Source organism: Myotis yumanensis, unplaced genomic scaffold, assembly GCF_028538775.1.
Source record: "Myotis yumanensis isolate MYYU_CA2020_CCGP unplaced genomic scaffold, mMyoYum1.0.hap1 SCAF_11, whole genome shotgun sequence".
Taxonomy (NCBI): Eukaryota; Metazoa; Chordata; class Mammalia; order Chiroptera; family Vespertilionidae; genus Myotis; species Myotis yumanensis.
In genome coordinates, this window is record NW_027223762.1 from 55,578,558 (window position 1) to 55,598,823 (window position 20,266).

A 20,266-nucleotide genomic window follows, 5' to 3' on the forward strand; every position below is an offset into this window, starting at 1 on the left:
CTGCTCCTGGCACACACTTCCCTCCAGAGATGGTCCCGGTTTTACCCCAACGCACCCCGCCCCCAGTCTGGGCTGAGCCCGCGTGAGGCCGCGGGGGCGTCCCCGGCGCCTTCCTGCTCTGCCCTTATTTGGTAACCCGGGGGCCGGGCCGGGCTACTTAAGGCCGGGCTGCCGAGGGCGCCGCCGGAGCCGACGGGACTGGGACGGCGGGCCTCGCGCAGAGCAGGGGTAGCAGGAGGAGTGGGGACGCAGAGAAGGAGCGCAGGAAGAGGCCGGCGCCATGGGGCTGGAAGAGGCGCGCGAGCTGGAGTGCGCGGCGCTGGGTGCGCTGCTGCGGGAGCCGCGGGAGGCCGAGCGCACGCTGCTGCTCGACTGCCGCCCCTTCCTGGCCTTCTGCCGGCGCCACGTGCGCACCGCGCGGCCGGTGCCCTGGAACACCATGCTGCGGCGCCGCGCTCGCGGCCCTCCGGCCGCCGCCCTCGCCTGTCTGCTGCCGGATCGCGCGCTCCGGGCGCGCCTGGCCCGCGGGGAGCTGGCGCGGGCCGTGGTGCTCGACCAGGCCAGTGCCTCGCTTGCCGCGTTGCCACCCGATGGCCCCGCCCGGGTGCTGCTGGCTGCGCTGCTGCACGAGACCCACGCCGGGACCACCACTGTGTGCTTCCTTCGAGGTGAGCGGCTGGCCCCACTTTCCCTGTCCAGCCCTCCCGAGCCCCTCCCTCCCGGGCCTCCCGCTGACTGAGCCCCTGTCCTCCCCTGTAGGAGGCTTCGATGCCTTCCAGGCCTGCTGTCCCGACCTGTGCTCCGAGTCCCCCGCCCCAGCGATGCCTCCTGCTGGGGCAGAAAGCAGCCGCTCAGACCCCAGGGTTCCCTTCTATGACCAGGTGAGTTGAAATCACGGCTCCTTGTCACTGTCCCCCTGTGTCACTGTGCCTGGTGTGGGTCTGTGGTCTGTGGATGTTTGCAGCCACCTTTGAGGCTCAAGGGAGATGTGTTTATCCGTGAGTGCTGTGTGCCCCTTGGTGTCCTCAGACCCCCAGGAGCCTGGTCTTGGTCAGGACTGGCCTGGGGCTCCTCCAGGCCTGAGTGGAGTGGGCCTCACTCCTTCCCTCCCCTCTTCCTCCAGGGTGGCCCGGTGGAGATCTTGCCCTACCTCTTCCTGGGCAGCTGCAGCCACTCGTCGGATCTGCAGGGCCTGAAGGCCTGCGGCATCACCGCTGTCCTCAACGTCTCCGCCAGCTGCCCCAACCACTTCGAGGGCCTTCTGCGCTACAAGAGCATCCCGGTGGAGGACAACCAGATGGTGGAGATCAGTGCCTGGTTTCAGGAGGCCATAGGCTTCATCGGTACGAGGGGTACTTGGCCCCAGGATGGAAGGGTTCAGGGGACGGACTTGGGGCATGGTTTCCTCCCTGTTCAACTTCCCAACTGACCCCCGCCCTTTTCCCTTGCAGATTCTGTGAAGAACAGTGGGGGCCGGGTGCTGGTGCACTGCCAGGCGGGCATCTCCCGCTCTGCCACCATCTGCCTGGCGTACCTCATACAGAGCCACCGCGTGCGGCTGGACGAGGCCTTTGACTTCGTTAAGCAACGCCGGGGGGTCATCTCCCCCAATTTCAGTTTCATGGGGCAGCTGCTCCAGTTTGAGACTCAGGTGCTATGTCACTGAGGTGCACACAGCTGTGGTTCCAGGGGAGCTGACCTGGGACAGCTAGGCTGTCCTTGGGGGCCTCGCAGCCCCCCTCACCTCAGGGAGAACTGCCCCTTCCTCGGAGTTCGGAAAGCTCCCAGGCAGGGGCGCTGGAAGTACAGGAATGCTGGACTCTCATCTGGTGCTCTTCTGCTAGGGTCTGAGGGCTGGCCCTCATCTGGGGACAAGAGTGAGGGTCTGTCTACTTCCCTCCTCCCCCATCCTCTGGCAGAAACTAACTGGACTTTACACCCGTGGACCCAGTGGCCCCACCACTGTGTTGAAGCCCTTGGCAGCCTGAGAGCCCAAGGGACAAGCTGTGACAACCAGGAGCCCATCTAGGGTGGCGCACCCCAGGGCCTGGAGCCTGAGCCCCGTGCTCCTAGGAAGCTGGGCTTGGAGAACAGATGTGCCCCTTGTGTGGACCTCTTGCTTGCGTGTGTGTATTTGAGCATTTCACGCCCTGTTGGCGCTGGAAAGTTATTTGTGTTCAACTGATATTTAACACTCCCTCCCCTACTTCCTCCCGCCCCGTGGGCGGGGGTTGGAAACTTAGCACTTTATATTTATACAGAACCTTGAGAATATGCCAATAAAATATTGTTTTGTTTTAAAAAAAAAAACAACTTCGCAAGCATCTGGTCTTAAGTCAATGTCTGGGGAAATGTCCAAACGCTGTTTCTTGCTCAGGGCTCACCTTTCCTTGGCAAGGCACACCTCGGTGGGCCAGTGGAGGTCTATTTTTGGAGATTTGGGCTATTTGGTTGTTTTTATTTATATATTCAATTGGAGTGTAGTTGGATGGTTAGGGGCCAGTTTGGCTGCACCCCGCTGTGTTTCTGTTTCCTTGTCTGTTAAATGGGGTTTGTTGTTAGCCCCCACCTGTTAGGGTGGTGTTGAGACTTACACAAATGAATTGTGTAAAGCTCCTGCACCTGCGCGTAGTAGGTGATCAGGAAATGTGAGCTCCTGGTGGCCCAAGGGGCAATGGTTTTCAGCTGTGCAGTTGTGCCTCTCAACCAAGCTGGATGCCTACGAGGGTGGGGCCTATGGTTTGCTCAGCCTTGTGCCCAGAATCTGGCACAGATGGGCACTCACTCCACGAGGCAGCATGGGGGTGAACAGCCTGCCTCTGGTGCCTTGTTTGCTCTGTTTCCTGGTGAGAACCGCAGAGCTGGGATGGCTATCAGGGCTTCCTCAGGCCCTGAGTGGGCTTCCGTTTGGACCTGCCCAGAATGCCATGCCCATTTGGGATGGTGGGGGCAGCTGGGGCCCTGAGTCACCGGCCTTCCCATCACACAGCCCCACCTCACACACAGCAGGACTGGTGGCTGAGGCCCCTGCTCACCCCATCCTCTCCCCTCTACCCCAACCCACCCCACACAACCCCTCAATTTTACCTTCCTCTTCCCAGGGTTTTAAGTTTGTCTTCCAAACAAACTGCTTGTTCCTTCCTCCCTCCCTCCCTCCCTTCCTTCCTTCCTTCCTTCCTTCCTTCCTTCCTTCCTTCCTTCCTTCCTTCTTTCCTCTCTCTTTCCTTTTTATTTATTTTAACAATTTTAACTATGGTAACAAATATATAACAAAATTTATCATCTTTATTTCTTTAAAATATATTTTTATTGATTTCAGAGAGGAAGGGAGAGGGAGAGAGAGATAGAAACATCAGTGATGAGAATCACTGATTGGCTGCCTCCTGCACACTCCCTTCTGGGGATTGAGCCCGAAACCCGGGCATGTGCCTTGACCGGGAATCGAACCACGACCTCCTGGTTCATGGGTTGATGCTCAATCGCTGAGCCACGCCAGCCCAGTCATCTTCACTATTTTTAAAAATATTTAAAAATTGATTTTAGAGAGAGAGGAAGGAAGCAGGAGAGAGAGAGAGAGAGAGAGAAGCATTGGCTGCCTCCTGCATGTTCCCTACTGGGGATCCAGCCCAAAACCCAGTCATGTGCCCTGACCGGGAATCAAACCAGCAACATTTTGGTGCACGGGACCACACTAGCCAGGGCACCATCTTTACTATATTTTGTTGTTAATCCTCACTCAAGGATATTTTTTCCATTGATTTTGAGAGAGAGAGAGAGAGAGAGAGAGAGAGAACACCAATGTGAGAGAGGCAGATCAATTGGTTGCCTCCCGCCTGCATACCAACCTGGGCTGGAGATCGAATCTGCAACCCAAGTACGTGCCCTTAACTGGGAATTGAACCTGCGACCCTCTGGTGCTTGGGCCTACCCTCTAGCCACTGAGCTACCCCAGCCAGGGCCACCTGGGCTATTTCTAAGTGTGCTGTTCAGTAGTATTAAGCTTATTTGCATTGTTGTGCAGCGGATCTCCAGAACTTTTCCTTCTTACAAAACTGAAACTCTGTTCCCATTTAAACAACAACTCCCATTGCCCTCCCAGCCCCTGGCAACCACTATGCTACATCTGTGCAGGAATCTGTACACATCCTGCCGGTGGGGTCACACAGTTTTGTCCTGTTGTGACTGATTTATTTCACTCAACATAACGTCCTTGAGACGAACTGCATTTCTGAACTAAGAGCCTGTTTCTCTGCCCAAGCAGGGTGATTACTGGTATTGGGGTGGTTTGACCTCGCGAGCACTCTCATCTGAGGGGTCAGCTCCATGTGTTAATATCCCGCCTGGCAGCGGGGACCTCTGTCCGCATCCCTTCTCCCTGTGATCCAATCCCATTCTTACGAGAGACCTGGGTTCCAGGCACAGCAGGATGCTGAGAGGTGCTTGAGGACAATACCTGGCATCTTTGGTTCTGTGGCTTCCCTTCACTGGAGTCCCCACATCCTCTGCCTGCAGGACTTAAATCCAGTGATGGCCACACAGGATGGGCCTCTGGAAAGGATAAGGGGGTTCAGAGGTGCAGGAATCTGGACAAGCAGCTTAGCTTTGGAATGACAGGGGATGACATTAGTGGGGATGACAGGGTATCGTCTATGTGAGGATCTAGGTACCCAAGAGGCTCCGTGTTCCCCATGGCAGGCTACAGCAGGCATTCAGCGTGTGAACTCTCCCTGATTCCTGTACTTGTGATTGTCCCCTGTCTGTATGCACGCGAGAATAAAAGCTGGTGAAGATGTAGTGAGCTTTCCCTCCTTCCACAGATAGACTGGGGGAGCCTCTGGGTCTCAGGCAGCTTTCCCACATCTGAGCACAGGCAGGGGCAGGAACAGGGTTTCCCTGGGTGGGAGGATGAGGTCCCTCTTGCGCTGGGTCTGGGCATCTTTCTGTGATGATTCTCTGCCCCCTGGTGGTGGGAGGGGACCTCAGCAGAGGCACAGCCCCCAGTGGGATGCCTCTCCCCAGGATGCCTTGTACCTGGCCTCTGGTCCACTTAGCCAGGGCGGGAAGGATCCGACCAGGGGCAGCGGTTCTCAATCTGTAGGTCGAGACCCCTTTGGCAGTTGAACGACCCTTTCACAGGGGTTGCCTAAGACCATCCTGCATATCAGATATTTACATTACGATTCATAACAGTAGCAACATTACAGTGATGAAGTAGCAACGAAAATAATTTTATGGTTGGGTCACAACATGAGGAACTGTATTTAAAGGGCCAGAAGGTTGAGAACCACTGGTCCAGAGGCTGGAGGTGGGGAGCTCAAGCAGGAGTGGGAGAGGCTGCAGGTGAAGTTGGTTGGGGAGGGGCTACAGGTGGGATTGATTGGGGAGAAGCTGAAGGTGGGGGTGGGAGAAGCTGCTATTTAAGGGCGGGTGACCAGGCTGTAACTAGGTTGCCTCTTCCGGCCTGGAAGCCAGCTCCAGCTTGCTGAGGGGTCAGTGCGCCCACCGTAGACAGCACAGCATGGGGGGCTTCTGGCCTTGGATGCTGGGTCTGCTCTCTTTGCCAGGTAAGCGGCTGCCTCATCCTCCTGCATGGGCTTCAGTTTGCAGAGGGCTGGGCAGAGACCAGAGGGTGTGGCTGGAGCCTGCCAGGCCCTGAATTGGTTTGAAAGGCTCAAGAATGGGCTCTCCAGGGACATTCCTAGAGTCAACTCCAGGGGCCCCCATGGGAGGCCTCCTGAAGGGCCCCCAGCAGAGGCCTGCCTGGCCGTATGGCACTCCAGAGGCCTCGTTCTGCGGGCTTGGCTAGGCTTGCCGGGCTGAGCCCGATTTCCAGAGGCCTGGGCTGAGAAGGGAGTTGTAGGGCAGCATCTGAGGCTGGCCCACACCCCGCCATCAGTGTTGCAGCCTGAGCTTTGTCCCTGTCCCTCCTTCCTGCTGTCTCCCCACCTCAGATACCTACATACTTTTGAGCAAGGGCTGCCTTTTGCAGCCGGTGTTGGTCCCGCTCAGGGAGCCCCTTCCTCAGAGCTGTCTAGGCCTCAGCACCGGCGGGGGCTGAGAGGGGCGGCCAGGCAGGCTCCCAGGACTGCTTGCTGGAGCCTCCCTTAGTGAAGGGAGGGTCACCCCCCCCCCCCGCCCCACCCACGTCCTGACACCCTCTCCCACATGGGGCGCTTGGGCCCATGTATGTCTGGGCCAGGCTTGATCCTAGGAGCGCCCCCAGCCTCCAGCTGTCCAGGAGCCTGTGGGAGCAGCTTCTCAGAAGGCCTTACCCCTGAGGGGACCCAGACGTCTTGGGACAAGGACATCCCTGCGATTAATCAAGGTGAGGGCACCGTGTCTTGGGAAGGTGGGGCGGGGGGGGGGGGGGTGCAGCAAGGTATGACGGTGTCCACGTGGTGTGGGGAGAGCTGGCTGACAGCTCAGCTGGCAGGAAAGCTGAGAGGAAGCGTGCCTACTCGGGGATCTAGAGGAGTAGTGGTTCTCCCTGCAGCTTTCCCCACCAGTTTCTATAACTTCTCAGCTGGTGTTACTTTCACAGAAGGGGGAACGCACAGGACTTATGAATGGCCCAGCAGAAGTGTGGGCTCTCTCTGTCTGCTGTCTAGCTTGGTCATCAGTGGATGTTGGCAAACATGTCGGCCACCTGGTGCAGCACGGCCTGCAGGTGTGAGGGGATGAGCTGGGGACACAGAGCAAAGAAGCATGAGGCCCAGGGCCTCCCTGTCTGGGTCTCAGGTGGAGAATGAGGACACATTGATGTCCTGGGACCGAGCTGAAAGCAACACAGACGAGGGTCCGGATATTGGAAGCTTTCTTTGGGGGAATGGGTGACCTTGCCCTGGGGATGGGACTGCGGATGAGGAAGTCACGTGTGGTCTGCCCCTTCTTTCTGTGAGCCGGTCTGCAGGCCGGCACTGCTGAGCTGGAGCAGGCAGGACACTGCCTTTGGTGACTTTGACCTGTCTAGGGTAGCGAAACCCAAACTGAGGCTTCCCTGGCATCAGTTTTTAGATGCCATAGAGAAAGTTTTTTAGCTACTATTGCTGGCAGCCCAGACAATTACATTTCCATGAGCCTCCTATAGCAGCCGGGAGCACACGGTCCCAGCTGCTGGGAATGCTGGCTACTGAGGCCTTGCAGCTGAAGGCCTTCAGCCAGGGGTGTTGGGAAGCTGCCCTCCACTGGCTGGGAGCGGGGGTGGGAGCGGGCCCACAGTGACTCATGGGTACATGCATGTGGCCCCTGCCTCAAAGACGGGACAAGTCCATGGTGCCACTGGGGCCCAGAGCTCTGCTGGGATTGTTACCAGAAAGGTGGACCAGGCCCTTAGCGGGTCTGCCTAGGGCCGTGGTCGGCAAACTGCGGCTCGCGAGCCACATGTGGCTCTTTGGCCCCTTGAGTGTGGCTCTTCCTAAGCCTTAGGAGTACCCTAATTAAGTTAATAACAATGTACCTACCTATATAGTTTAAGTTTAAAAAATTTGGCTCTCAAAAGAAATTTCAGTCGTTGTACTGTTGATATTTGGCTCTGTTGACTAATGAGTTTACCGACCACTGGCCTAGGGCCTGCCCATAATGTTTGGGTTTTTGACTTCATGCAGCAAACGTTTCCCAGCATGAGTCCAGGTGACTGTGAGGGAACGTTTATTAAAGCTGGGGACAGTAAAACAAGAAAGGGCTTAGTATAGGAGAAGCAACAGGAGCGCCTAGGCTGGGCTGCCCTAGCTCTGTGGGAAGTCAGAGAAAAGGGGGCCTTGCGGACAGGCTCAGGGGTGAGCCTGGGATGAGGGGCCGCTGCCCATTGCTGCCCAGGTTGCAGTCTCCTGGGGTCCCTTAGCGTCTAGGAGATGCATGCCCTGGGGGAAGAAGTGGCTGAGGAAGAGGGGAAAGGGGGTGGGGGGCTTACCCCCAGAGGAAGAGCACAGCTGGGTCCTTTGTCTTCAGGCTTTCTCTTTCTCACAGGCTGGAATTCAGGGGAGGGTTTTAGCAGACTATTCATCAATTTCCTAGGTGTGCTCCCCCAGGGCCGTGGTCTTCACTGATTGGTCAGTGTCAGGGCAGGGGGTTGACAGTCATTGCAGCTGGTCCTGATGTCACCCACCTGGTTTTGCTGCCTTTCTGGTTCTGGAGCTGAAATACAACTGAGGCCTACATGTTATTTCTCGGGAGGTGGCCTTCTGTATCTGTTGTGAACTGCTCTCAGTTTGTTCAGCTGTCTGTTTCCCGATTCCACCTGTCCTGGCTTACTGGCCTGTCTCAGGATCAAGCTGAGGCTACCCTCCAGCTGAGCTCCGTTCTTCCCCAGAGCTCTCCACATCCCGTAGTCCCTCAGAATTGGAAATCGTTTCCAGCTGGCTCCTGGCTTTGGCTCTTCTAGGGAACCCATTCTCAGGCACCTCCAGGGTGTCGGGCCCTCTTCCAGGAGTCCTCCTGGGGCTTAGATGTGGGGAAAGAGACTGGAGAAGGGCTGCGGCTGTGGCAGAAATGGAACTGTTGGCGGAGAGGAGAGACAAGCTGCATCGGGGAACGGGAGAGAGCCAGGCTCCCTGGAGCCAGTATTCACCCTCCTCCTATGTGGTTTGGGCTGGAATTTCTGTCACTTGTCACCGCAAGGGTCCTGAGTACCACACAGAGGGGCAGGAGTTAGATGGGGATGAGGTGGGACAGAGGGCCCAGGGCATGGTCTGAGGAATGCAGCTGGGCTGTGGATGGAGACAGCTGGAAGACAGGCTGCCTCCTGACAGCAGAGGACCTCCGACCCAGGACACAGGAGTTGGTACTGGATTGTGGCCACCATGGGAGCCGTGGACTGCCTTTGGGCAAGGCTGAGAAGCATCACACTTCTGTAGACAGTGGCTCAGAGGAGCCACCCAACTTGCCTGAGGCCCAGGGAAGAAGAGCCTCAGTGCCCAGGGGCGTTCCGGCTCCAGAGTTGGAGGAAGGACAAACCTGGGGGTTGCTGGTTCTGGCAGCCAGGGCCTCTGAGATGCTATCCCTAAAGCATGCGCTCTGGGGGTGGGGTGGGGGGGGCTGAGCCCCCAAACATCTCTCCCTTCCTTCCCAGAACTCATCCCAGAGGAAACGCCAGAGAGCAGCTTCCTCCTTGAGGGAGACATCCTCAAGCCGGTGAGTGAGTGGGTACTTGTAACCTCACAGATAGTGATAGAGGCCTTTGAACCTCCTCTTGCCCCCAAGGGGAGGGAACTCCTCGTTGCTCATAGCTTGGTAGGCACCCTTTCTTGCCAAAGTCAGAGGGAAGGTTCTATTAGGAAGAGCCAGCCTGAATGGGAAGAAAGGGTAACATCTGGAATGGTGGTAGGCTGGGAGGGCTTCCTGAAGGAGGGGGTTTGAGCCCTCAAGACCCAGCTTGGTATCCTGCCCAGGGGAGATGCTCAGGAAGTATTGGGGTGAAGGGAGAGTTGAACACAGGTTGGCAAAGTGGCTGTGGGGCTGTGGGGAGGGGTTGGTGGTCTGGGGAAGACAGAACAAGGAGTAATGCAGATACTGTCATGGCAGGGGGTGGCAGCAGCATCGGAAAGGGAGCAAGCTGGATGGGAAGGGGGGTGTGTGTGCTGCCATTGGGGAAGGAAGCACTCTGTGTCTATGAGAGCACTGCCATCTTTAAGCGATGGTGAGGACAGAGGCTCCAGAATGGGGTAGTAACCTGGTGAGAGTGAGGCTGTTCTGTGACTTGAAGGCTGCCTGCAAGTGGTGTGGCATGAGACAGGGCTGGGCTGGTTAGGTCGGAACCCCAGGGGCAGGGCCAGGGCCAGGCAGACAGCCCAAGGCGAGGCCCCTGTTCCCCGTTCCCCAGTGAGTGCTGGCATAAGAACAGAATCCACGAAAACCTTTGCCTGTGGGGCAGGACATGCCAGATGCTGTGAAACCTGTGCTTCAAAGGGTTTAGGTTGGTGGACGAAAAGAGGAGTGCTGCCAAGGCCAAGGGTAGTGCCTTCGAATCAGGCTGGGGGGCGGGGGGGCTGCCCCATCTTTCTACCACACATTCAGGGTGTTTGGGGGCTGCTGCATTCAGGGTGTTTGGGGACTGCTGGGGAAGTTCTGAGCACCAGCACGGGGTGGGGTGGGGGTGAGGTGGGGGGGTGGGGGGTCGGGGAGAGAGGCAGGGGGAGGGTTCTAGGACTCCTGGCCAACCTCTCTAGGGACAAGTTCTATTGATTTGATAGAATCAGTTGCAAGTTCTGTGTTACACAGAACAAAGGCTTGTGTTATGTACCGAAGTTCACATAGCTGACCCCCAGCTTCTATCCCATCGCTAATGGCCTCCCCACCCTCACATGCCTGTGTCCTGCCGCTCATATCTCTAGGCCTCTTGTGGCCTGAGGTGTGGCAGGAAGCTTGGCTGGCCTGCGTCCCCAGAGGTCCCTGAGTTATGTCCTCTCTCCTCAGAGTCCTTTCCGCCTGTCGTCGGCTACAAGCAACAAGTGGCCCCAAAATGGGGGTGTGGTGGAGGTCCCCTTTCTGCTCTCCAGGAAGTATGGTGAGTGAGCACTGGGAGCCCAGTGCCACCCTCCCAGGCCCTCCGCTCCAGGCTCTGCCCCAGGCTCCTCCCCCTCCTGATCCCTCCCCTCCCAGCTCCGCCCACCCACCCCTATTCCCAGTGCAGCCTGTGCTCCTCCCTGGGTTTTCTCCTCTTCCTCTTCAGCCCCAGAGCCCCTCTGTCAGCACCACCCAAAGAGCCCTTCCCCCAAAAGCCCCTTCTTTTTGAGTAAAGTAGATGTGGTACATACTAGTATATACAATGGAATATCACCCAGCCATGAAAAAGATGAAATCTTGCATTTGTAACAATATGGATGGATATTGAGAGTATCATGCTAGGTAAACAAGTCAGGCCAAAATGATTTGGTTACTCATATATGGGATATAAAACAAAAAGTAACAAGCCCTAATTGGTTTGGCTCAGTGGATAGAGCATCGGCCTGCGGACTGAAGGGTCCCAGGTTCGATTCCGGTCAAGGGCATGTGCCTTGGTTTCGGGCACATCCCCTCTAGTGGGTGTGCAGGAGGCAGCTGATCGATGTTTCTCTCATCGATGTTTCTAACTCTCTACCCCTCTCCCTTCCTCTTTAAAAAATCAATAAAATATATATATATATTTTTAAAAAGTAACAAAGTAATAAAACAAAGTCACAGAAGTCCTTTTATTCCTAGGGCCTCCTGAGCTGGGGTTGGGGGTGAGTTTAGATCCTGGAAGAGCTGATGGGAAGGTGCATCTAGGGACTGTCTGATCCATTTTGAGACCAAGTAGCCGGGAGGACAGTGACCCATCCAAGATCACACAGCCAAGTTCTGCGTGGAGCCCAGCTTTCTTCCCCTCATCACGCTGCCTTTTCTTGATACTCCATGTTTGGAGTGATTTGAAGCACCGTTTCCTGCCCTGCATGCAGACTTGCAGGGGGCATGAGGGTTCTGGGGGCTTGTCTGGGTGTTCAGCCAGCTGTCCCCTCCCCAGATGAGGCCAGCCGCAAGGTCATCCTGCAGGCATTTGCTGAGTTTGAACGCTTCACATGCATCAGGTTTGTTGCCTACCATGGCCAGAGAGACTTCATCTCCATCATCCCCGTGTCTGGGTAAGTAGTGCTCCTGGGTGTGTGCATGCATGTGAGTGTGCACGTGCAGGGCGAGTTCCTCAGCTTTATTCTGTGTTCAGCCTGGAATGAACTAAGTCATTCTCTAAAACCTATTTCTGGGCCTGTCTGCCCAGGTCTAAATACCCCTGCTCACTGAGTGGCTTGCCCAAGGTGAGCTGGACCTATAGTGCTCAGGGCAGAAAGTGGGGAGGGAGGGAGTTAGGTGCTTGACCCTCCTTTATGTAGCCTTCATCCCCAGGAGACCTCATGGTCTGGTGGGGTGAGTGCAGGTTTGGTGGGACAGGCCTGGCCTTGGGCCGGGTTCCACAATGCAAGAGCTGCCTGACTTCTGAGCCTCTTCTGCCTTCTCTCTCATGCTATTTCTAGCTTGTCGGGGGCCTAAGCTAAGGTGTGGTAGCTTTGATTTGGGGCACCCTGTGTGGGCCCATTCACTCAATGAGCTGCTTTTGTTACCCCTGTTACTATCAGTTTCTGCCTCCTCTTTGCAACCCAGGCTGGTAACGGAGCTCAGGGCTTCCGTTTCACAGAAGGCTAGGCGGTGAAGGGACTTGGGAAAGGTCCATGTTGGTCTCATTCATCCCTGAACTAGGGAGGAGGGGAGGGGCTGGGTCTGCTCTTGCTCTCTCTGGGCTGGTGCCTACCCAGCTCACTCTCATGCCCTTCAGGTGCTTCTCTGGCGTGGGGCGCAGTGGAGGGATGCAGGTGGTATCCTTGGCACCCACCTGTCTCCAGAAGGGCCCGGGCATTGTCCTGCATGAGCTCATGCATGTGCTGGGCTTCTGGCATGAGCACTCACGGGCTGACCGGGACCGTTATATTCGTGTCAACTGGAATGAGATCCTCCCAGGTAAGCCAGGTGGTGCACAAGCCAGGTGGGGTCTAGGAGTCCATGGAGAGTGGCCACAGGTGTGGGCCAGTGTCTGAGGAGTTCCCTGGCTATTTGGAAGAGGTTGTGCATCTCCCCCACCATCTGCCTGTCTTCTATGGGGAAGGTGGGAAGTGGCCCGGATGCTGCTCTTCTGGGTTCTAAGCCTTCACCTGCCCACCTGTAGTCTTGCTTGAGTTGGGGCACCACCATTTCTCCTCATGGACACTGTTGGTTACCTGAGGATGGGTTCCTGGCATCCTATGAACCTTGTTCATTGTAAACCCAGCTGCTCATGCACACAACCATGTGGGTGGGGGCGGGGTTGAGCCAAGCAGAGGCCTAGAGGTAGTGGCTGTGTATGTCCAGTGACAGATGCGGGTGGCCGAGGGCAGTGCTGGGAGGGGGTACTAGTGAGCATGTAGGGCCGAGGAAGCATGGGGAGGCTGGTCTGGGGAGTGGGGCACTGCACCAGATGGCCTGTGTTCTGGGAACCATGCTGGGTACCGGGGGTTTGACCCCAGGCATGGGGGGTGACCCTAACGTCGTGGGAGGATGGCCTAATTCAGGAGGTGAGAGGAATAGAGACTACTGCTGCATGGGGAAGGGGAGCAGAGGGGATGCATGGTCAGGGGTTTGGTTTGGGGTGTGGGAGCAGAGGGGATGCATGGTCTGGGGTTTGGTTTGGGGTGTGGGAGCAGAGGGGAGGAGTCAGAAGGCTTCCTGCAAGAGGAGGGTTTCTGAAATGAGCGCCACCACTGCTGCTGTGGGGTTAGGCATGTGGGTGCCTAGACTAGCACCATGGAGTCTCAGAGAAGGGTGCCCTGGAGGCATGGAGATTAGAGATCAGAATTAGTCTAGGGAAGTGGGGGTAATGGTGTCTCTACCCTGGAAACAGACTATAACCCTTCTAAGTGTTCATGGGATACTTGTGAGAACGTACCATATGACAGCAATAAAACTTCCAATTTGAAAAAGTAAAGTTAAACATTTTGTTATGATATAAAGTAGAAAGTAGAAACTAATAACAAACCCAAAACTTCTTCTACTTGGAAATTAAAGTTTAAAAAAAAAAACCCACAAAAAGCAGCAAGCCTTTCTCTTATTTCTGGGGTTAAAGAAATAGTGGAATTCTAAGAGAGAAAATCACGAAGATGCATTAGAACCGATGGTTCACAGCTAAAAGCTCGGGGAAAATGTGTAGACTTACATACTTCTATCAATAGAATAGAACAAAGTACGCATTCCAGTCCAAGTTAAGAAAACAAAGGAAAGCAGGAGGAATTGACGATAAAAGCAGAAATTGAGATAAGAATCAGCTCTTGAGTTCATTAGTGTTGTTTCCTAACGATAAAACAGGTGAAAACACCTGCTACCCTAATGGCAAAATTGCTTAAGAATTTTGAAAAATGAGACTATTTGTATCTAGTTAATATGTAACAGAACACACGCTGCTCGGATCTGCAAACTGCTAACGGTAATTAGCTGTGGGGGTGAGACATGGGGATCTCAGAAGGGGGTGGAGGGGAGACATTGCATATCTTCAGTTTTTTGTTTTTGAACCAGATGACTATGCTGTCTGTTCCAAATTGTTTGCCAACTGAAGGGTTTTTAAAAGGAAGAAATAAGCCCTCTCTGGGGGCAGGGCTTTCAGGCAGGTGATGGCATGCCATTGACTCATGGTGAGGGGCTGCTGGTGACCAGGAGAGGGCGACCGTGGGGAGGATGTGGAAGCAGCGGGGCCTGGTTGGGGGGAGTAGGGAGCAGAGACGGAGGTACAGCTCTTCTTTCAGAGGCTCACAGTGAAGGACACAGGTGAAGTGGGTGCTCTGCCAACAGGGAGTGCTGGACGCTGAGCTGGTGGCGGGAGGAAGTTGGGGGGGGGGGGGTCTGATGCTGGCTCAAGGCAAGAACAGCTGGGCTTGCTGTGGGGAATGGGGCTTCACTCCCTCCAGCAGATGCTGAGCTCTGCCAAACTGAGAAGTAGGCGCTCCACCTGGTGGTTAGGGGGCGTCCAAGGCTCTGTGAGAGCCAGTGGCTTCATGGAAGCTGCAGATTATAGACTAATTTTATACAGGGGAGCTTGAGATGAGGAGGATGGGTGGAAAATGCTTAGGAGGCCTGGTGCAGGTCGGGACCCCTCCCAGGATGGGGCGGGGGGTAGTAAGCAGGGATCAGTGTGTGTGTGGGAGGGGAGGGCAAAAAGAAGCACATTCAGCAGTAGTTTTGAATCCTTCAGCTTAATTAAGTAGCTTATAAATTCCCAGAAGTCCCCTATCCACCCCCCACCCCTGTCTGTTCTCTTTCCTCATTGATAAATACTGTTTCAGGCTTTGAAATCAACTTCATTAAATCTCAGAGCAACAACATGCTGGTGCCCTATGACTACACATCTGTGATGCACTATGGGAGGTGAGTCCCTTTCCTCCGCTTGTCCGTTTGCCCTGCCTGGCAGCCCTGTTGGGGGTCCAGACTCAGATCCTGTCTGCTGGGTTCCAGGCTTGCCTTCAGCCGGCGCGGGCTGCCCACCATCATGCCGCTCTGGGACCCCAGTGTCCACATCGGCCAGCGACGGAACCTGAGTGCCTCGGACATCACACGGGTCCTCCGGCTTTATGACTGCAGCCCAAGTGGCCCCAGCCCCCAGGGGAGAGGTGAGTGACAGGGGCAGAGGGATTTGAGGAACCGGAGAAGGTTCCTGGACTGAGGAGGCGTCAATGAGGGGGATGCAGAGGGAGACGAGGTTGCAGAGGTAAGCAGGGGCTAAGATAACTAGTTGTCCATTAAAAAAAAAATGAAGTCCTAACTTACATCATGCATAAAGAAATTCCAGGTGTGCCTGATACTTACAAGTAAATAGAAAAACTTTAACACGTCAGCAGGGGCTTGGTGGTGATCAAGTCCTTGAGAGGAGCCCTGCGCCCTGTGGATAGAGCGGAAGCAGCTCTGGCTCTCCGGGGCCGGGCCCACGCTTTCTTCCTCTGATTCTGGGACTCGGCCTTCTGTCTCTCCTGCTCCAGAGTTCCAGGCCCCTGGCATCGATGGGAGCCCCCCTCCCGCCTCTGGACCACACCTGCAGCGGCTTCTGGAGGCATTGCTGGCAGCGGCCAGGAACGCCAGCCCCAGTGACCCCAGGGCCGGAGAGAGCCCGCTGGAGGGGGAGCCCCCCGTCCTGGGAAGGTCTGGTGTGGAGGCCTCTGCGAGGTGGCCTGAGACCTCGGCTTCCTCCACAAGCTCGGGGCCTGGTGCAGCTGCTCCTGGGGTGGCCCCGGAGGGGCCCCGGCAGGCCCACGCGTCCACTCTGCCCCTAGCGCTGTCTCGAGAAGAAGACCAGCCAGCGCCTCTCCAGGCTGCTTGGGGGAAACCAGCTCTGGGGAACTTCATGGGGACACCCAGAGGGCAAGCCTGTGGCTTCTGTCCCCAAGTGGGGCGGGCATCCCCTGTCCAGAGCAGCTGGGCCAAGCAACCCTTGGCCTCTCTAAGCGACACTCCTGTTTTCCAGCCCCAGACTGACCTCCCTGTCTGAGGCCCAAGCCTCTCCCTCTGCCCCTTCCTTCCACACCATGTTCCCCCGAGGGCTCCTGGGGACAGAGGTCTGTCGGGGGAGGCAGACCTGTTGGGGATCCCTGGCTCTGCCTGCTCTCGTGTCTCCCTCAGCCCTGGAGGATGCTGGGGCTGGAGGTGACATTCTCTAGGGCTCTAAGGCCAGGGGGCTGAAGGGGCGAGGAAGAAGATTCTAGCCTTCAAGGCTGTGGAAGCCCTTGTGGAGCTGTGGCCCAGCCCCCCAGCATGGACTAGCGGTACTGCTCCCCTCTCACTCGGGCCAGGCCAGGAGGGGAGCCATGTGGCTGGGACCGTGGGAGCAGCTTCCTGTCTGCTGTCTGGGTGCTGGGAATGCTGGCCTGCCCCTCAGCCTCCGGCCTGCTCTCCGGAGGGTTTCAGAGCCCACCCCTCCCCCGCAGCGCAGGCAGGCTCCGGAGTCAGGGGTGTCACCCAGAGGGAGATGAGGAAGAGGTTGGGGCCCTACCGGACTGCACAGTGGGAAGTCGGCCAGAACATGACTCTGAACACAGGACTCAAAGCTCCCTTCCAGCCTGCGTTGCTGTTCCTGGAGCCTTGTCTCCCCAGAGGCCCTGAAAGGTGGCGAGGGGCGGGGCAAGTCACCCTGCTTGTCCTCCCTCAGCCAAGCCCACTCCTCCTCAGCTCCTGGCCACCCTGGTGAGGGCTGTCTTGGAGCAGGCCAGGAGCCCCCTGGCGGCACTGTTCTGTGGCTCAGGGTGGGAGGGAACAAGAGCCCATGCCCTGTCCCAGGAGGGCCAGGCATCTCGGGTGTTCAGGGGAGGCAGAAATAAAGTTGGGTATTTGCTCCAGGAGTTGGGCACTGAGCTGTGTTGACTACCTCCCCACCCCTCCCCTCCTTCTCCCCTGGCAAGCTCCCTTCCCCCCAAACAAGCCCTCCCTAAACAAACCGCCCCCCCTCTCCTCTCCCCCCCACTCCTCTCCCCCTCTTCCCACACTTGAGTGCCTTTGATGTGCCTCACTGCCCTGGGAGGGCCCTCAGGTGGTCATACCCATTTTCCAGAGGGGGAGTGCAGGCTGAGGCTCAGCCTTTGCCCACCTCAGGGGACATGTGGCTCACAGGGCACCGGAGCCCCTGCCCTCAGTTTCTCTTGGGTCAAGGATTTTCTGAGACCAAACAGGACTCTGATCCCCAGCATTAGCTTCGGAGAAGGCTCATGTGGTGGAAATGCTGCCCACTTACTCCAGACATGGACGGGTATCTGAGTGTAGAGTGGGTGAGTGGGGGCTCTGGCCATGGCCCCAGCAGAGGGACAGCTCCCCTGGGAGCATCCTAAGCAAAGTCTTTGGGCCAAACCTAAGACAGACACTGCACCCGTAGTGCCCTGGTTTGTCAGAGAAACGAGTGTGACTGCCTCATAGCCTGTTGGTCTCTGAGTGGCGGATCCAGGCCTCTGGCTCTGGGCTGGGTTTCCCCGACGGTCACATGGAGGTGACATACTTTGTGCCCTGTGAGGTCCTCCCAGCTCTGAGGCTTCCCATCACATGCCTCCATTCGCATGTGGCTTTGGTCTTGGAATCTGCACACTCCGGTGAGTGAAGTGGGGCTGGCGGGACATGGTGGGGGAAGGCGAAGAGTGCCCCTCCTCTTTGGGAGTGATCAGGGATAAAGCTGTCCTTGTCATGTCTCTCCCCAGGAGGCCACCTATCACTACAGAGCCCATTCCCCAGGCCAGCTCTGGGCCCAGGCCTGTTTCACAAGCCCCACCCTGTCTGTGGTGGTCCAGCCCCTGGAGCTCCAGCATGGGGCTGTGGTATGTGTGGGGCTCTGGGGTGTTAGAGCCTGGGTGGCTAGCCACTCCATCCAGGGTCTGTTGCCTGTCCCCCAATCCCCAACCACATAGCTATGTGGGCTCACTCATCACTTTATTCACTCTGTCTACAACATCTATTACGAATTAGGTGTCAGGCAGGTTCAGTTATAGGCACTGGGAATAGCATAGTAAGCAAGGCAGGGTTTCTGTTCTCATGGAGTTTATTCAGGGGTGGGGAAAGGGATGGAAGGTACATAGGCAGGTAAGAAAGCACCTGGATTGGTAAGTGATGGGGGAGCAGAGCATTCCTTTAGGGTGTTGGCATTTCTGAGACCCCAATGACAGGATGAGGCTACCCTGTGACGATCTGGGGAAAGAGAAGCCGGTGCAAAGACCTGAGCCAGGAAGAGGAGGGTCTGTCAGGCCGGAGTGAATGGGGGATGAAGAGCAGGGAGCAGGCAGGGCCAGGCCAGTCAGAAGGGAGGGTTTTAGCCAAGAGCAGCAGGAGCAGCTGCTGGAGGGTTCTAAGAAGGGGGGTGATAAGATCTGATGTAATATTTAGAAAGCCCTCTGGATGCTCTGTGGAAAATGGATGGGAACACGGAGAACCACTGGAAGCACTGCAGTTGCACAAACAAGAGTGTGTGGGCCGTGGGAATGGGCAGAGGTGGGTGCTTTTGGAGTGTGTTTTGGAGGAAATCACACCTGCGATTGGAGGCAGGGGTGAGGGCACCCCTCAGAGCACTGAGGACCAAGGCGCGAGGCAAGGCTCAGGGAAATGGGTGTTAGACCTGGAGTGAGTGGGCAGGGAGCATGTGGGCTGACAGCCTAATGGCTTCCACTTTCTCCTGAGTGGGAGGCAAAGTCACAGCTTGGGGGTGGGGTGAGGAGAGTGAAAGCAAAGCCAATTCTGAAGAGGGGGAACCCAGCTCTAGGAAAGTCTGGAGATTTGTGGTTGCAAGTTGAAAGCAAGGCCAGTCGATACAGTGAGTGTTCTGCTCCGGAAAAGGCAGCCACTTGGTCAAAGGCAAAAGATGGTGGATGATTTATTTCTGACCAGGGTTGGGGTTTTGTTAGGCTAGTGTAAAGGAGGAAGAGAGGATGACCGACTGACATTAGAGGGCACTGCTCAAGGGTCTGGGAAGGGGTGAGGTCGGGTCAGACAAGGTAGTCTGGGGAGAAGAGTCCCAGGGACTTGAATGGCTGGGGCTTCAGGAGATCATCCTGGTGGGCCCTGAGTTGCTGGAGCCCTGGCCTGGGAGGACCTGGGGCCAGTCTCACCGCTCAGGCCTGGAGGAGTGGCTCCAGGGCCTCCAGCTAAGATGGCACAACCCTTGCTGCACTCTCACAGCTGGGAATGGAACATGTCTTCCACCCTTGGGAAACATGGTACCAGGTCACCTTTCCCCCAATGGTCCCCTTTCCAAGGACATCCCTCGAGGGCACCTTCATTTGGGCACTCTACCTGTCTGAGAAAGGCTCATGTGTATGCCATCCATTGATACCTGTGCCCATCACCATTCAACAAGCTTGACCACCTATTGGGGACAGAAGAGATGTCTGTTCTGATGGAGGAGTGATGCAATAAATCCATTGGCCGCCATCTCAGTACAGTGCTCTGAGCATGACAGTGGTGCTGTGTGCATGGAATTAAGGAACTTGGACAATAGGGTACCTCTTTCTGCCTGAGAGAGTGGTGACAGGTGAGGGTACCTTGAAAAGAGAGTGGGGCCTGCCAAGCACAGAAGGAAAGGTGAGGAGAGAGTTTCTAGCAGCAAACAGAGCCTGGAAAGGACTGGAGATGTAGGAGCTCAGGGCATGTCCAGGGACCAACATGTACATAGCCTGGTGGGGTGGGAAGAGGTGAGGTTGGGTCAGACAGGGTGGTCTGGGGAGACGGGTCTCAGGAAGCCTGGCCAGTACCTGTCCTAGGCAGCTCCTGCTCCTGGCCGGTTGTAGGTCTGGGACTGAACTCTGCCTGGTGGAACAGGAGGACAACGGAAAGTCAGATCTACTTGAAGGAAGCCCTGCTCTGGCCCAAGGTTCTGATTCAAGCAAGGCTGGGTGGAACAGGCACCGGAAAGTGTGTGTGGAGGGGTGGTGGTGGGGGGCGGGGGTGGAGAGCTGCAAAGAGGAGCAGGAATCCAGTTACATAATGGCCCCACTGCCCGCCATGCCAGAGTTATGTCTTGGAGGTGGAGCTGAAAGGTAGCAGCAGGTGACACGGAGCATGGGGTGGTGGTTGAGCCTCATGGGTGCTTGTAGACTGTCCCTGGCTGTCTCCACCTAGACTGGTACCCAGCAGGGCCTGGTATTGGGTAGAACTAGAGCCCCTTCAGGACAGCCCAAGTGAGAACCCCTGAGTGGGGACTTGCATGGGTCAGGGGAGGGAGTAGAGCAGCTCTGGCCTCAGTTCCTGCAGTGTTCCTCACCTTTTAAAGACAATGGGCAGG

The 20,266-nt window shown here is 56.5% G+C and overlaps 2 protein-coding genes across 2 annotated transcripts; both read left to right on the plus strand.

Annotated features, from left to right (window-relative positions):
• The first annotated feature begins 204 nt into the window (after nucleotides 1–204).
• Nucleotides 205–2,296, plus strand: DUSP2 (dual specificity phosphatase 2). The gene is made up of 4 exons (XM_070428515.1): nucleotides 205–668; nucleotides 760–881; nucleotides 1,124–1,343; nucleotides 1,452–2,296. The coding sequence occupies exons 1-4, from the start codon at nucleotides 281–283 to the stop codon at nucleotides 1,664–1,666; spliced, it is 945 nt and encodes a 314-aa protein (XP_070284616.1). The 5' UTR covers nucleotides 205–280; the 3' UTR covers nucleotides 1,667–2,296.
• Nucleotides 2,297–5,518: 3,222 nt separating this feature from the next.
• Nucleotides 5,519–16,006, plus strand: ASTL (astacin like metalloendopeptidase). The gene is made up of 9 exons (XM_070428326.1): nucleotides 5,519–5,564; nucleotides 6,200–6,325; nucleotides 9,068–9,129; nucleotides 10,411–10,501; nucleotides 11,477–11,594; nucleotides 12,281–12,462; nucleotides 14,811–14,892; nucleotides 14,980–15,134; nucleotides 15,501–16,006. The coding sequence occupies exons 1-9, from the start codon at nucleotides 5,519–5,521 to the stop codon at nucleotides 16,004–16,006; spliced, it is 1,368 nt and encodes a 455-aa protein (XP_070284427.1).
• Nucleotides 16,007–20,266: the final 4,260 nt, after the last annotated feature.